The sequence below is a fragment of the Episyrphus balteatus genome, chromosome 1 (genome assembly GCF_945859705.1).
Source record: "Episyrphus balteatus chromosome 1, idEpiBalt1.1, whole genome shotgun sequence".
NCBI classification, from domain to species: Eukaryota; Metazoa; Arthropoda; class Insecta; order Diptera; family Syrphidae; genus Episyrphus; species Episyrphus balteatus.
Genome location: NC_079134.1, coordinates 31,986,117 through 32,003,132, shown reverse-complemented (window position 1 = coordinate 32,003,132; position 17,016 = coordinate 31,986,117). Strand labels below are relative to the sequence as shown.

The window sequence follows — 17,016 nt, the reverse complement described above, 5'->3', positions numbered from 1 at the left end:
AAAGCAAAAAGTATCTATTTGAAAAGACACCAAATCTCTAAACTGCTAATTAAATTTTGAAATAAATGCAAAAATTAAAACTAAATCAACTATTATAGTCGCTAGACTGTCGATTTTTAGGTTTTAACTTTTAGGAAGTCCTAAGCAAAAATCGGTACCAATTTAACAGTACTAGGGCTTAGTACTTGTGTGAAGAAATCACTTGGGACCGATTTGAATACTAACGATTTATATAATAACCAGGTCCTAGCTCATTTTGAGGAGCTACATAGCTAGTACCGAGTCCTAACTAGTACTCGGTCCTAAATTGATAGTTCTAAAGCTTAGTACTTGAGTGAAGAAATGAGTTGATACCGATTTGAGTACTAACTTTAGGACTAGGACCGGTACTAGCGCTAGGACTCTGTAAAGAAATCGGCCGTAAATCATTTTTCAGTTTCCTCTGACATTATTAGCTTGAAACTTGACAGAATTAAAGTTTGTTTATTTTCATTTCATTAAATATCAAATTTGGATTTTTGTTTATAAAATATACAACCCAACTTAATTCGGTGTGCAGTTAAATTGAAGTTTAAAACAATTGTTGCGGCTTGGAACTTTTGAAGAAAGAAAAAAGAAGGTAATCCATATTTGTAGAGAAGCAAACTTATTTTTACTTGCTCCATAGGGCAAGTATTGGTTTCGTGTAGAAAAAAAAAATTGAGGTTTTAAGCAAAACCAACATTACGATTATGGAGAAGATCAAAAAAGTGGTTTTCGTCATGCCGTCCGTCGGTCTGTGCGTCTGTGCGTCTGTACGTCCATCTGTACATCGAGCTAGGGCCTAAACGGATGGATGGATTTGCTTGAAACTTGGTACAGATGATTTTTACATAATTCCCTAGACTCATTTTTTTTATTTTTTTAATATCTCCATTTTAACGCATATCTTCCATATAACCTTTTCGAGGTATTGCAAATTTCTCGAAAACGGCTCTAAAGATTTCGATTAAATTTGGTGTGCGCAATACTCTTATTGATTCTAACAAAACTGCGTTTTTAGTTTTTCTCAAAAAATGCGGAGAACGGAAATATGGCGTTGCCGTTTTTCAAAAATTGACATATTTTTTAAGTTCATATATTTCATCAAAGCATAAGTCAATTTTATTAAAAATTTACAGACATCATTTTGAAGTATAAAATATTAAAAAAAACATTTTTGAAAAAAAAAAAATTTGAATTTAATTTTTAAATTTTCGATTTTTTTTTTTTTGATTTTTTTTTTTCTCGACACTAAACAAAATCTTAAATTTCCAATAGATATTTAAGATAAAGATACTGTGAACTACAAGAGCAAGTACGTGCGACCCAGTCGTGCATTTTATTTTTTCTGTGATTGACATTTTGTTTATTGTTTTTTTTGATTATTTGAAATTAGAGAGAACACAAAGTGTGTCTGTTTCGGTAAAAAAAAAAAATCGGCCTGTGTTCTTCACACAAACATCTGATTTTTTGTATTAAAAATTTGAAAAAAAAGAAGTATCATACGGGATTAAGGATAAGCTGAAGAAAAACAATCTTGGGCTATCCTGGGCTTACCTTGGGCAATGGAAATAAGCAGATTTGAAAAAAATTTGCATTTTCTGGTGCCAACTTCACATAGCCCTTAAATTCCACCACCTTAAAATAACAGCGAAATAGGCTGATGTTAAAGCAGTCGCTTGGTGACCGATCAGTTTTACGTTCGATCCCCAATGGCTGTCAGTTTTTTATAATTAAAATGTTTCCACACAAAAATAAGATGATTCCCCGCTTAAATTAAGTGGATTTCTTGTAAAAGAAATTAATATAAGAAGATTTGTCCGCTTAATTTAAGTAGGAGGTCATCTTGGCAAAAACCATACAGAAATCCACTTACTTTCTCCGTGTAAGATTGATTTTCCCAAAAATATGTAGTGTAAAAAAGTCTTAAGAAAATCCACAAATTATCATTTGTGATCGATAACGGAAAATTAATCAACAAAAATCGAGAGTATTGCAACGCTGTATTGCAATTTAAAAAAATATCATAACTCAATTATGGTTTTTAAAATCTTCCCTGTTTTAAAATTTAACTTTTATTTTGACACTTGTAGCACCCCAAGAGGGTTTGAGTTTTTTCTCATTTTAAATAGGTATGTGTTGACTTATGAGGCCATTTTTTTTTTAGATAAATCAAAAATTTTTGATGAGGTTCTTGTCTTTTGTGCCTACAAGAATACATCTTTTTCATTTGATAATAATGACTTTTCAGTGAATTAAAATTTTTTGAAAATTTGCTAAAAAATTGATTTATAAATTGGAAAATTGCGAAGCGAAGGTTGCCATTCATATAAACAGCTCATATTTGGTGAGTATATTCTATAAATCGATTTTTTAAAGTATAAAATCAAAAAACAGAATTTCGATTTTTTTTACCCATCCTAATATATTATAAAAGAAATCTTATATTTATTAGGAATAAGTATTGAAAGTAATGCTTTGCTAAGTAGAAAATAGTTTGTCATATAAAAAAAAACGGGTAATAAAAGAAGTTATACAATTTATTTAAATCCCTTTGTTTAAAATATTACTCATACGCCCTAGTGACTTCATGTCAGAGGAATAAATTATCATAGCTAACTATATAGAAATTTGCAGTTTATGTTTTTTTTTTTCTGTTTAACAAAGTTTGAATACTCCCAAGACCACAATTCAACAAAACGCATATTGTTTTTTTTTTTGCATAATATAATTAATTTTAATTTATAAAATAAACCACTCACCTCTACTTTGTGTTGTCAGCTTATCCCTCAGCACATTAATTGTATGAACTCGTCCATATTCTTCAAACATTTTCTTTAATTGAACTTCATCCATTGTCTTTGGTATTTGACCAACAAACATTTTAATATTATCCGGGTCGGGTTGATCCTTATCAAATTCATCATCGCCATCATCGTCTCTTATTAAAGCAATTTCCATGCTAACTGTTTCATTAATGGCATTCGATGATTGAGATATATTTTCACCATCATTATTATTATTATTGCCACCAATACTATTACCATTGCCACCATTTATAGAATGTTCTAGGCTATTGGTTTCAATTTGACTAATTGTTTCTGGTTCGGTTTTAATCACTGGTGCTGCTGAAGGCATTTCACTGAAATAGAACAGACAAAAAAAATTGCACCATTGAATGATTAAATAAGATAATCCTTTGAATTATATTGAAAAGGGACGAAAAGGACACAATTTAATGTTGGAATTATTTTTGGGTAAAAAAACATCATTAAAAAACATGATAAATATTTATTTTTTTTAAGTAAATCGGTTTTTTGATGGGATTAGAAGTCTTAAGGATACCCAGAAAGGATAAAGCTGAAAGTTCGGAGGAATCAAAAATTCCATTAAAATACGATTTCTTGTAATTTGTCATCAGAATTTCAGAACGCCCACTTAGAAATGGAGCACTCATTGGCATTAGACATGTTGAACACAGGACCTCCTATTTTTTTGTTTGTTTGTCAGAATGACACATGATGTTTCAATAAAACACACACATCATACCTTAATAATTTATTATTGTGTTCTCAAATTGATCCTATAAATAAAAACCTACACAAAATAAACAAAAAAAAAAAAAAACAAAAAAAACAAACGAAATAGAACAAATAAAGAAATTATCCTTAATAACTTCATTGGGGTACAAATATGTGTCTCATCATTGTCGAGGGCATTGTCATTATTGTCCTTCATCATCGTCATTATTGGCGTCGACAATTTTGTTTTTTTTTTTCTGATTTTTTTTTTTTGTTCGTCATCATTATTGTTTGTTGTGTAATTTCAAAACAAAAAAAAAATCTCAACAGTAGAAGACAAAGAAAGATCCTTAAAGAAGGTTGTAACATTTGTTACAGAGAGATGATATCAGAGAGAGCATTGACAGAATCAACAGCAGCAGTAACACATAACCCCCTCACTCTTTGGAAATTCTGTTGTAAAAGAAGTAGTAGAACATGAATTTTCTTATATTGTGATACACAATAACAAGCTCCTTCAGGATGTCGATGTCAAAACCTATAGGGGAAGTTAATTCAAAGGTAGGGGGGTAAGTTGGATTTATTTTCAAGAGTTGATTCCAACAAGGATTTGGCTCTGCTTTTGTAATAAAGAGAAGAAAAAAAAAGGAAAATCAATGATGTTTACAATGAAAAGAAAGAAAAAAGAAAAATACTTGAAGTAGGCTTTGAACTTTTTCTTATGTTGAACAACATATAAAAATCCTAAAGGATTGGGTGAAAAGAGCTGTAGGTTAAATCACTGGAGGATTTTAACTCTTTTTGAAACAGTGACACACATCGATATAAATCTTTAAATTGTTTCGTATAAAATTAGAAAGTTTTCAATTTTTGTTTTTTTTTTTTTTTTTTTTTTTTGTGAAGATACTTCAATGGGAAAATGTATTACGTATATTATTAAAATAGTAGTATTGGGGTTTTTATTTAATTTTTTTTTTTTTTTAACTTTGTATAGAAGTAAAACAAAAGAATTAACGATTTATGTATATATTTTTTTCTCAAAATACCATTTTTGGTTTTGAGGTCAAGTTAATTTTTTGAACATTGAATCAACATTTGAAGTGACGTTTTTTCCCATGATGTATGGAAAGGAATAAGGATTACACTGGTTAACAAAATTAAACTTTTTTTTTGTTGCCGGAACAAAAAAAATACTTTTCTGAAGGTTTTCGGTGTGCTGAACTCGAATCCGTATTCAGAAAAAATTAATCAGGTCCCGTTTTTGAAATATTACCGTTAGAAAATGCAGTACTTCGGGCCTTATTCTTTTATATAAGGTAAATTAGTTGTGCATATTTAGTAACGGTTTTTATAAGAACTATTTTCCACCTTTTTAAATCTGTTTAAATCTTTTTGATATCTTTTTTACTTCCCGAGATAACCTCAGTTGTTTGCATATTCCATACATTTTATAACGTCATTATCTCCTTTATGATATATGAAGCCAAAGCCACTTTCTTCATTTTTAGATATCTCGGACAATAACAAAGATATCGGAAAAATTTTAAAAAGTTCTTGAGAGAAGGAAAATAGTTTTTATAGGAACCGTTACTTAATATCTTCTAACAACTTTCCTTATATTATAGATTAAAGTCCGAAGTAGTCAAAAAAACGTTTTTTTGCATTTTCTAACGGTAATATTTCAAAAACGGGAGCTGATCAATTTTTTCTGACTTTGGATTCGAATATATTTTTGTTTCGGCAACAGAACCCTTGTTAACCAGTGTTATAGGTACAAAAACATTTTCTATTTCTAGTTTAAAAATACCAAAATATCAGTAAAACGACGAAATTAATAGTTTTTTTTTTTTTTATTAATAAATAGGTATACATATATTTTCTTATAATCCTTTTTCCTTACCTATAGTCCCAATTTTACTGTAGTTTTTACAAAATATAAATTTTTTCACTAGGTATCAGTATTCTAAATCTTAAGAATTAATACCATAATAGAACAGTTAGATATATTAAAATATAATAAAGAAACTCATTAGCATTTACTAAAAAATCGACCCCAAAATGCATTTTTAACTTATTTTATAGGTACTATATATATATTGAAATAAAAAGCTGAGTTTAAAAAAAAAAACAAATTTTTGTTTTGAAAAATCAATTTTTTGAAAACGGCTAAGTGAAAGTTCCTTTATAAAGGTACAAAAAATTATTAAAAAAACGCATCTAACGATTTTCAAATTTTTATTTCTTACCATTTTTATACAAGAAATTAAAGCCATTTAAAAAAGTGTTTCATTTATAAACAGATTTTATGTATTTTTATACATTAACAAAAATGATTTAAAAAAATCGAATTCTAATTTTCCCTAATTTTTTACCGACTTCCAAAAAGGAGGAGGTTCAATTCGTCTGTATTTTTTTTTTTTTTTTTTTTTATGTTTGTTACCGCATAACTTTGGACTGAGTGAACCAATTTTAATAATTCTTTTTGTATTGGAAAGATGGTGGCTGCAGTGTGGTCCCATTTCATTCACTTTTAGCCATAGGAACTATTTTAAAAACCATAAAACCCAGTTTTTATCCATGGAAGTCGGTTTTGTTTTTTTGCTAAAAATGATTATTTTATAAAAAGCTTTAAGTTAAGAGCTACTATGTATGACGCAGTCGTGCATTTTATTTTTTACTGTTTTGGTTTTTGACAGTATTTTCTGCAATAGCAGCTTATTTTTCTGCACCAAATTTAATTAAGAGTTTCAACCAATTCAAAAAATGTTTTGAATAAGAAAAAAATTATATTTGCTCTAAACAAAATTCAAACATGCTTGAAACATTAAACCGTTCATAAGAAAATCCATCTATTTTTGTTAAAAAAGATAGAAGATAGATAGAAAAAAACAAAAAATTAATTTTTGACATATTTTATAACCTTCACTGAAAAATTTTTTTTTGATAAGAAGAGTTACTTTTGTCATTAGTGGTTAAAAACCCCGTTTATTGCTTTTCGAATTTCTTTCTCTAAAACCCACTTCTGATCTATTTCACCATTTATCTAACATTAGGTACTCCTAAATTTCCTCCACACCTATTTTCCACTTGCTAGTAATATTTATCAAATTTTGTACTCCGAAAACTTAATATCGTAATGTTGGTTATGATTGAAACCTCTATTTTTTTTTACCCTAAAATAAAACTTGCTCTGTAGCGTATGAGTAAAAAATTGACTACCCATAATAACGGAGGTGTCTCTCGTTTTTTCCATTACTCCTATGTAATAATATAAAATATCTACAAAAATCACATATATTTCATTTCATTTTTTTTATGAATGAATTAAGTATTCATGGTAGATGTATCTATATGTTGGTATAAAGTATTTAAATGAATCTAAGATAGAACCAGTAAATTTCAACATACATAAACTGCCTTATTTCAGTTAATTTTTCATTACACATTTCATTCCTCAATAAGTTAATAAAAAAAATTTCTTGTAGCAATGTCCGAGCTCATAAATCATTCATTCAATAAAAACCAGTCCCAAATAAATGACCTCCATTAAGGACGATGTTTCAGTTGTATATATTTTGTATACTTTCGCTCTAATTACTAAACCAAAGAAAAAATGAAACTTTTTTACCAAATAACTTCCCTTGAGACTACACAAAATACTGATGACATTACCTTAATGACCATATTGATGGCTTCAAACATAACTCTTTGTCCAAAAACCGAAACCCTCAAAAATTATACAGACATTTTTGTATAAAAAAAACATGAAACTAAATACAAAATCATATCAATGTCTTGCTTGTGATGTCATTAAGTAAAAGTCTTTTAGTTCGATTAGGGCTTTCGGAATTCACCAAAGTACTCGCCCCTTCTGCATTGCTGATAAAAACCAAAACCCTGTCAATACTCAATCTAGAATCTAGATATACAGATATGAAGGTGACCCAATAAAATTCCTTTTTGGATACCAATCAACCGTCAACCATTAAACAAAATAATATCTCCAAAGTTAATGGACGAAAAACTTTCTCTCTCTTCGTCTGACCTTCAATTAAATTTTCAAATGAAAACTTTTTCCCTCCAGAATGGTTAGAATCTGTCTCTCCTGGTTTACTCGTCCTCATCACTATGGCAACGACGATACCCATGATAATCAGTTTAACAATTTAAGTAATTACATTTTATCGGGTTCGATATGTTGTCTCCTGGAAATGAGGGGTATATCGATGAAAACACATAAGGATACCCTCAGACAAAAAAAAAAAACACACTCACACAGTTTAACAAAAAGGATCAAAAGTTATTTTATTGGTATGCGTTGAAAATGTGTGTTTAGCATTTACCTATAAAAATACAGACGTGGTGGATTCAATGTAATCAGTGATCATCCCCCCTAGCCTAAAGTAACCCCCCGTTGAGAGGTAAATTAAAATGGTAGACCCATAAAACATTCGTTGCTGTGTGTTCTGTGTTATAATGTTCCAGCTCAAGGCTTCCAGCTACATCCAATCTCTCCATGTGCCTATCAAATAAATCCAAATCAATACTCATCAAATTATCTCCATCGTTCTCCACAATACCTATAGCGGCTGTAGTGGCAGCGGTAACGGCTCAGCCAAATGACCAATGGATTCCCATATCTATAGCCCACTCTACGAAATCTATAGGTAGCAGATGTGCGTCTGGTCTGTCTGCACTGCCTCAGGAAAGTCGTCAGAAGGGCTGAGTATTTTATATTTTTACTTTAGGAGATTAATTAGGGTGAATTTCACAGATATTGTACAAGTGCATGTTTTTTTAATTATTGAAATAAAAATTACTGGCATCAATTATATAGTTATAGATATCCAATAATTTTCAGTTTCAAGTTAAAAAAAAAAAAAATCTCAAAAAAGTTTTTCAAAGCAATTGTTTTTTTCTTTTTACACGGAGAAAAAAGGACACCTTAAAATAAGATGATGCCCACTTTAAATCGCATTCGCTTAAAACAATACGATTCCGCTTAAAATAAGTGGAATCCGCTTAAATTCTGTTAAATTTAAGTTGAACTTCATCATTTTAAAAATATCGTCAGACTTCAACTTTAGTTGCAGTTTATCATACAGACTTCTAAAAGTGAGATAGGCTGATGTTAAAGCACTTACCTAGTTACTCAACAGTAGTTGTAGGATCGATCGCAAGTGGGCTGCCAGTTTTTTTATAATTCAAATGTTCCCAAATAAAAATAATAAAATAAAATTAAATTAGCACATTCAAGAAATTAAGATGATTTGTTCGCTTTATTTAAAACGGAAATCATCTTGGCAAAAAAATACAAGCAGAAAATAATGAGGGAGAAGGGGACAGTTTAGGAAAAGGTACCTTTGTTTTTGAAAAGCTTAGAAAAAAAAAATTTAACTTTATTTAATGCTTCTTCAAAACTGCTCTGGACTAAGACAGTTGGAATCACTTCCTAAATTTACTACCAAGTTTGAAGCTAATCGCTTCCGTGTAAAAATTGTTTTCAGGTGTCAATAGGGGATAATCGTTCGGATTGCATAAAAAAGCTAGAAGTGTCGTGGAGAAGTTAAAATTGGTTGAAAATTGGCTGACCATAAACTAAAAACTTAAAAATGATGGATTTCGTTTAAAACTATACTACCAAATGGTTGTTAGAACGATGCTGCTTTTTGGTTTTTTTTTATCAGAATGTTCAAATTCTTGGAAGAAATCGTTTAAAATTTTTGTTTCATCCATTTTTAACTTAATTGAAAGATTATAAAACAACTCATAATTGGCATTATAGGTAACTGAAAAATCGGCCTGAAAAATGCGTTTTTTTGTTGTTGTTGCGTTTTTGAGAATATTTTTTATGTTAAGGTTCCAGCCATAAAAATGCTTAAATTTTCATAATTATTTTTTGAAAATTACGGGAGCGGGTCATAATTCTGCTTGTCAAAATTCTGTACGACAAAATTCTGTAGGGTCAAAATACTGTGAGACCATAATTCTGTACGTCATTATACTGTAAATACAAAATTCTGTACGTCAAAATACTGTATGGACAAAATACTGACTTGCAAAATTCTGTTTTGTAAAATTCTGTACGGCAAAATTCTGTATATCAAAATTCTGTAAAAATGCTGTAAAAAAATATCGTTTTGATAATGTACAAAAGTGCGCGCGCACTTTTTAACATTATCAAAACGATATTTTTTTACAGCATTTTTACAGAATTTTGATATACAGAATTTTGCCGTACAGAATTTTGATATACAGTATTTTGACCAAACAGAATTTTGCTACACAGAATTTTGCTCGTACAGCATTTTGCACATACAGAATTTTGACATACAGTATTTTGGCATACAGTATTTTGAATACAGAATTTTGCAACATACAGAATTTCGACCCCAACCCGAAAATTACATATGTCATTTTTCAAAAACAAAATATATAGCAAAAAATAAAAAATTAATTCATATTTTGTCACATTTTGTTCCAGTTGGTTTGCTAAAAAATTATGGAACTCCCTTTACTTTAATTGGGAAGCAATTCTCGTGAAAAAAGTATATGTAGATAAAGGCGAAATTCCCCTCAGTGTTGTCGTGGTTATCTAAAACCACCGACTGAATTCCATTGGGACATATTTATGTATAAAGTGTACTTTTACATTAAACACAACACCACATTCAGCATCCATATAAGGTTGGAAATGCAAAATATCCTAAAGGCCTTTTTCGTCTACAATAACACACTATGGGGCAAATTAAATGGTTCTAACTTGTCTTACATACAAGTTTGATTTTTATTCATTAAAAGTATAAAAAAAACATGTCGATAATCAAAAAAATTAATTAGGTTAAACAAAAACGGTTAATCCTTAAGCTAAATTAAATCCAGTCCAAGGGCTAACAAGCCTATGTCGAACCTATTCAATGGATCGGTAGTGTAACCAAAAAACAATATAACACTTGAACATCCCCAGCTTATCCAGTCTTTTTTTTTTTATTTAGAAAATTAATTAGTGTCGCAAGGATGTCGATCTAGATAATGCTTATGAGGACACCACAGTAGCCCCATATAGTCACCCACTTGGTCCCAATTGTTTTGACATGTGCCAGCAGGATAATAGATTTATGAAGGGATACTTTTAATGTGACAACATAATAAAATGTCCCTTCTAACAAATAGCCGCTTTCTCAACTATACCTTTGCCATAAAAATGGCGTCACAGGCTAATGTTGTTTAGGGATTTAAATTTTCTTATGGGTCGAATGTTCTATACTTCATATTCACTGCTTTTTTTATAGTGTTTTTTTTTTTTGTTCTTCCTGCTTTGTCCTTGAATGATTTTGATGAGTTAAGACCTTAAGGGAGATAAATTTAATAAGAACAACAATGAAAAAAAAAGCAAACTCTGCTGTGTAACTGTAATCCATCTTTAGATTTAACAGAGTGTAGATGTTAAATTGGGCGGGGATTTATTTTTTTTTGGGCTGACAGGCTGTTTTGACATTTAAACGCGCATACTGTTGAATTATTAATTTTATTTTACTTTTTTTTTTCTATGTTTCAAATGGGAACTCAGCATGATGACGGTGGTGGCAGCAGTGGTTTTGTATATTTAGCCTGAAAGGACATTGTTGCGGTGTAAAGAGAAGAGATTTATATGCGAAACGGCTGTGATATTTTGTTGTTCTTTCTTTTCCCTTTTGTTATTGTTTTGGTTAGTTAAATGGTTTTTTAGGATAACCATTATATAATCTTCGGTCAGCGAGAGTAGAGGTGGATTTTTATTAAAATTGAATAGGACATTTATTTAAGTCCACTAAACTGTTTAAGGGCTATGATGTAAAAGGGAATTATGTTTTGGACACATTTTTTTTTTTTTAAATTTATTGTTGAATATGACAAGCAATGCAATTGAAATGACCAAATAAATGTGATTTCAGCATAGAAAAGAACTATTATACAATCATTAAACTTATCTAAAAAGCTAATATTTTTAAAAGATGAAATAAAAACAGGGTACGTTTCTATTCTAGAAAGTCACTCGAGCTATAATGGACTTTAAGAAATAGTGGCTCAGATACCACAAGACAGTATTTCATGTCCAACATTTCGAATCCTAAGTAAGACAAAATCTATTAAGTTACATTTTGAAGGTATAAACTTATAAGTAAGTGCAACAATAGGAGTGTTTTTTCTATTACTCAGTAGCTACTCATTTTTGATTTTATTCGCAAAACAATAATAAAAATTACACAAGTAAGTATTTGTTTTTATTGTTTTGCGAATAAAATAAAAAAATGAGAAGCTACTGAGTAGTAGAAAAAACACGCCTAATATAATTCCTAAATAAAAAAAATTCGAATCTGTTGGTACCTATTTATATCGCAGAATAAATAAACTGAAGGTTTTGAATGAACAACAACAACTTGTGTGTGTTACCATCAAGTTCATAGGCTGGAGTAATAGCTATTTCACGGGGACCAACCCGATCATCAGACTCCTTTCAGTGGTGCTAAGTCGCTTATGTTCAATTAATTTTAAAATGATTTAATCAAACAAAAAAGTTACAAAAATATCAATAGGGACGCTGGGTGGGCTGGGAAAAGCCACAAGGCTTTTTGAGTGTTTAAGAAAAATTGCTCAAAAAGACCAAAAACAATAGACTATGAAAGTCTATATTATATCCAATTTTAGCCGTATTCAATTTTTGTGACCATTATAACCATTAAGATAAATTATTTTCTTTTCTTCGTTAAATGTTTAAAGGATAAAAATAGACTATTTAGTAAAAACATCATTGTTTTTTCTCTTTTTTGAATAATTTTTCTGGAGTTTTTTACAATATTTTAATTTTAAAATTTTATAAATAATGAATTTCAATATAGGAATTAAATTATCTACAGAAAATTTCTCAATAAAAATTTTCACATTCGACTTTCTTTTCAAATTATAGAAAAAAACAAAAATCATTTTGTTATTTTTGCCAGAAAGTGCACTTCACTTAAAAAATAGAAAACTATATATGTATGAAAATTTGAAAGATTTAGATTTTTTTATTTAAATAGGTACCTAAGAATTTATTTTTGCCAAAATTTTCTTTAAAAATCGATTTATTTTTAAATGTTTTCATGCACTGCACTTAAGCATCTGGTGTAGCCCAAAAAAAAAATTCAGATGCCGGGTTTTTTGTTCAGATTTATCGTTTTTATTACTCAAGATATTATAGTCCGAATACTAAGTATGCTGGGAAAAACAAAGCCAAAAAACTTTGAAAAATCATATCTATAAAGCATAGCCGTATTTAGGGTGGTGGGGGGTGGGGTTTTGGGTGTTTAACCTCCCCCCCCCCCCCGAAGTTTTTTTTTTCAGAAAATCAAAAGATACCTATATTATAAACATATACAAGTCTAATATGTGCAGCACTAAATGATTTGTTTTTGTATTTTAGTGATTTGATTACCTATATGAAAATCTCCCTTTAAATCACTACCAATTTTGCATGGTTGCAGAAGCTGTCGATGAAGTTTGTATAAAGGAAAACAAAAAATGTTTGGTCCATTACAAAGAGTTTTTATCTCTTTGACCATTTCCTTAAGCACAGATGTCTTTCAGACATCTTTTCTACTGTCCGAGATATCTTCAGCTGCTCATTACCCACTTTTGTTCTATGTTAACCTTAAATCCAGTATGTAAGCGAAAATAAATGTATCGATTTATTCAGAGACTGTAGTACCTACCAACGCTAGGAAATAACCTCGAAAACTGGTAAAAAGCGGGATTTTCGATTTTCTAACGGGAATATCTCAAAAACGCGATGTGATAGAGTTTTTCTGAGTTCGGATTCGAGCTCAGCACATAAAAAACTTTAGAAAAGTATATCTTGGTTTCTGTAACAAAAACCTTGTTGGCCATACTCAAAATAAAAAAAATGCGATTATACTTTTGCAATGGAAGAAAAACTTGTTTTTATTTCTAAAAATTATAAGAGAAAGTAAAATAAGTAAACCCTAAAAAATAACTTTGAAAACTGGTAAAAATCGGGATTTTCGATTTTCTAACGGGAATATCTCCAAAACGTGATGTGATAGAATTTTTCTGACTTCGGATTCTGACTTCTTAAGAAAAATTTTCTTGTTCGCTAACGCTCGCAATTTATATCAACCAACTTATCACTCTTTGTACCTACAAAACTAGAGATGCCGCTGAATATTCGGCCATTTTTAAATTCGTTTACCGTAAGCTGGGCTTTTTTAAACTTTTAACTACGAATTCCTCTCCTAAAAAATACTTAAAAAGGATATTGGCAAATTTTTCGCTTCTACACAGTTCAAATGACTATTTGATTTAGCGGGATTTAGAATCGACTGCAGTTACATGTAGTTGATACAAAGTATTGTGATTTCTAAAAAAAAATTTGTTTGGTCTGAGCTAACCCCCCCAAATGAAATCCTAGCTACGGCTATGCTCCAAAGCCTATGCATAAACGAATAGACGAACACACAACTAAATAAACACAGACTGTATAAAGAAAAAATATTGTTCGGACATCTTTTTAAGAAGCTACTAGTAAAATATTCAGGAATTATACTACTTTTAATAAATGAATATTTACATATATTCATTTAATATTTTAATTACTTGATATAAAATGAAAAATCACTTACGTATTTCCGCTTCCGCCAACCGCAACACTGCTAGCCAATTCTGATGATGATGATGATGCATTCATATTACTTAATCCAAATCCACCAACCGAATTAACTCCACCATCTATATTACTTACAGCAACTACAGATGATACTACTCCTTCTTTAATTATCCTTTTATTATGTGATTGTTGTACTACTTGCAACTGTGGTAGTTGTTGTTGTTGTTGTATTTGTTGCTGTTGAATATGAAATTGTTGTGGCTGTAATATTGGATGATGTACTATTTGATGTGGTTCACGCAATAAATACGGATGAGGACGAATTTTTGTACTTTTCATCGATACAATATTATTGTTATCCAATGCAATCTTCTTATTAATATTATTAATATTCATTAATGCCAAATTATTATTATTATTATTGGTATTGTTGTTGTTATTGTGATTATGAACAGCAACAGGTGTTGCAAGAGCTGCTACAAGACCGACGTTCAAAAATTCCGTAAAATTTCCTCCTCCGGTTATGTCGAACGATTTCAACATTATTACATATGTGTATGTGTATCTTTTTTTTTTAAATGATTTATTTATTTATATGTATTTACTTTCACTGTGTAGGTTGTGACTTATACAAAGATATAAAATTGTATGAGTAAACTTAAATTCCACTTGTATTCTTATATTTTTTTAATTTATCCGTTTTAATTTTTTTTTAATACAAAAAATATGTAAACACGTGAGTAGCTTTGTTGATAACCGCACTTGATTCCCGTTACAGATACGAATTTAAAAAAATTTTTTTTTTTTTTGTGCGAAATTGTTGATTTTACGAACAAAAATTGGTTTTAATTATTTTATTTGTCGGTAGACCAGCAAATGAAGTACGCTTTTAATTATCTAATTGAATGAATGAATTTTGATGTAATTTTATTTTTTTTTATTAATTTGTTCTGTGGCTAGTGGAATGATAATAATTTTTATATTTTACACTTTCATTAGAAATAAAATGCAATGTGTGGTTTATAAAATAAATAGAAAAGAAAAAAACCGAAAAACCGACTCGAAATAATGGGCAATTATGTGGAAATTAGGTTAAATTTTATTGAATAACAAATAAATCCTTTGAAAGTCCTTAAAAATAAAATAAAATGGTATTTATTTTTTTAGATTTTTTAGAACTCTTCACCAATTTGAGTGAAATTATTAAAAAGCAATTGTTTAGGAATTTTTAATTATTGTGTACGATGGTTTGGTTTAAAAACGCGTTAACTGGAATTTACACCTATATTTTCCATCGTTGTCGAACAATATGACACTGATGGTTAAGTTTAGTGAAAATGAGCTCAAAAATAATAAAGTAAAAAAAGAAACGTATCTGAATCGAGATAAGTTTGGTTATCTAAGTCTTATCGGAGTTCATAATTTATATTTAACACTAACAAATTTACCTTCATACAAATACACCTATCAACAACGGTATAAAGCAACGATGCGATCTCATATACAAAATAATAAAAGTCAATTTTGTTATCTTATTTTTTTGTTGTATATTGTGTCGTAGTTAAATCTACCTACCTAACATTTTGTATATATGTGGGATATGATTAAAAATTGGACTGAACTTTTTGTAGGTTTAGAAAAATCACCACCGGTATGAATTTTTCCCTTGCATTTGTATTTAAGTTAAGTAAACATTTAATTTTGATAAGATAACAAACAAGGCATAATGTGGAAATGATATTAAAATAAATACGTTGACAGTGGAATATGAGAGTTGAGATAAAAGTACAGGTACCTGTTTTGTGTGGTTTTAGTGTGGTCCTGTGACATCACAATATTGTAAATACTAATATTTGATATTTTTAGCTATATAAATTACAAATATCTAGTAGCTGTAATATAGAGAGAGCTGTAAATAGAGCAAAAGGGGTACACGCTCACCCAATTTTTTTTATATACCTAAGAATTTTTGGAATGACAAACGATAAATTATGAAACTATCATGAGTCAAACGATAATTCGAGTTTAAATCAATATCTACATTGGCGTGGAATAAAAAGAAATGGAACAGATACATTCCTCCACATTTAGGGCCTATAAAAGATTGAAGTCAGTAGCAACACTTTAAAAGGCATTAATTTTGGTATTTTGGTGATGTATACTAAACGATAAAGATTTTTATTTTTTGAAAAGAAATAACATATTTATGGAAAATATTTCAATTTTTAATCAATTTTTTAATGCTCTTAACCAAGATATATGCACACAACATTAAGAAATTTGCCAATAGAAGAGATTTATTTAGCAAAATGAAAATTTTTAGTTCATTGATTTTGAGTTTTGAATTTTCCAGAAAAGTAAGCCGACGAAAATAGGAAAATTATTATTTTTTTGATGTCCAAAACTGTATCTAATTAAATTTTAATTTGTTTTGAGCAAAAATAAATTTTTTAGGTTAGATACTCCAAATTTTTGTTTTTGTTTAGAAAACAAAAAACTGAACCTTGAATATTTTAAAAAGTGTTTGAGATACAAAATATTGGGGTTTACATAAAAAAAAAATGTTTTCAAAAGCTAAAATACAAATACAATACTTTGAATCGAATCCATTCAGAGTTCGGATATTTGTGATATGTGGCAACGCCACACAGAGAAAAATATGACCCGCTAAAAACTAACAGATTGCCATATTGTTTTACCGTCCATACATTTCATAAGGAAATCTTATTAAAATCAACGATTAATAAGGTTTTTTTAAGGAGATTTCTTATTAAACTCCTGCTCAAAATTAACGCACACATTTTTCGTCTGAAGTTATACCCCTGCATCTTA

The 17,016-nt window shown here is 29.5% G+C and overlaps 1 protein-coding gene across 3 annotated transcripts in view; it reads right to left on the bottom strand.

Moving 5' to 3' along the window:
- Positions 1–14,978, bottom strand: part of LOC129907829 (CUGBP Elav-like family member 2) — a 196,425-nt gene extending 181,447 nt beyond the window's left edge. Inside the window, exons 1-2 of one of the 3 annotated variants that reach the window (XM_055984214.1) lie at positions 14,201–14,978; positions 2,784–3,163 (exon numbers count right to left, since the gene is read on the bottom strand). In XM_055984214.1, coding sequence (XP_055840189.1) covers positions 2,784–3,163; positions 14,201–14,727 — 907 coding nt within the window. In that variant the 5' untranslated portion in view covers positions 14,728–14,978. The remainder of the gene's footprint in view (positions 1–2,783; positions 3,164–14,200) is intronic. The other 2 variants (XM_055984213.1, XM_055984212.1) reach the window with 2 other exon arrangements.
- Between the last annotated feature and the right edge of the window lie 2,038 nt (positions 14,979–17,016).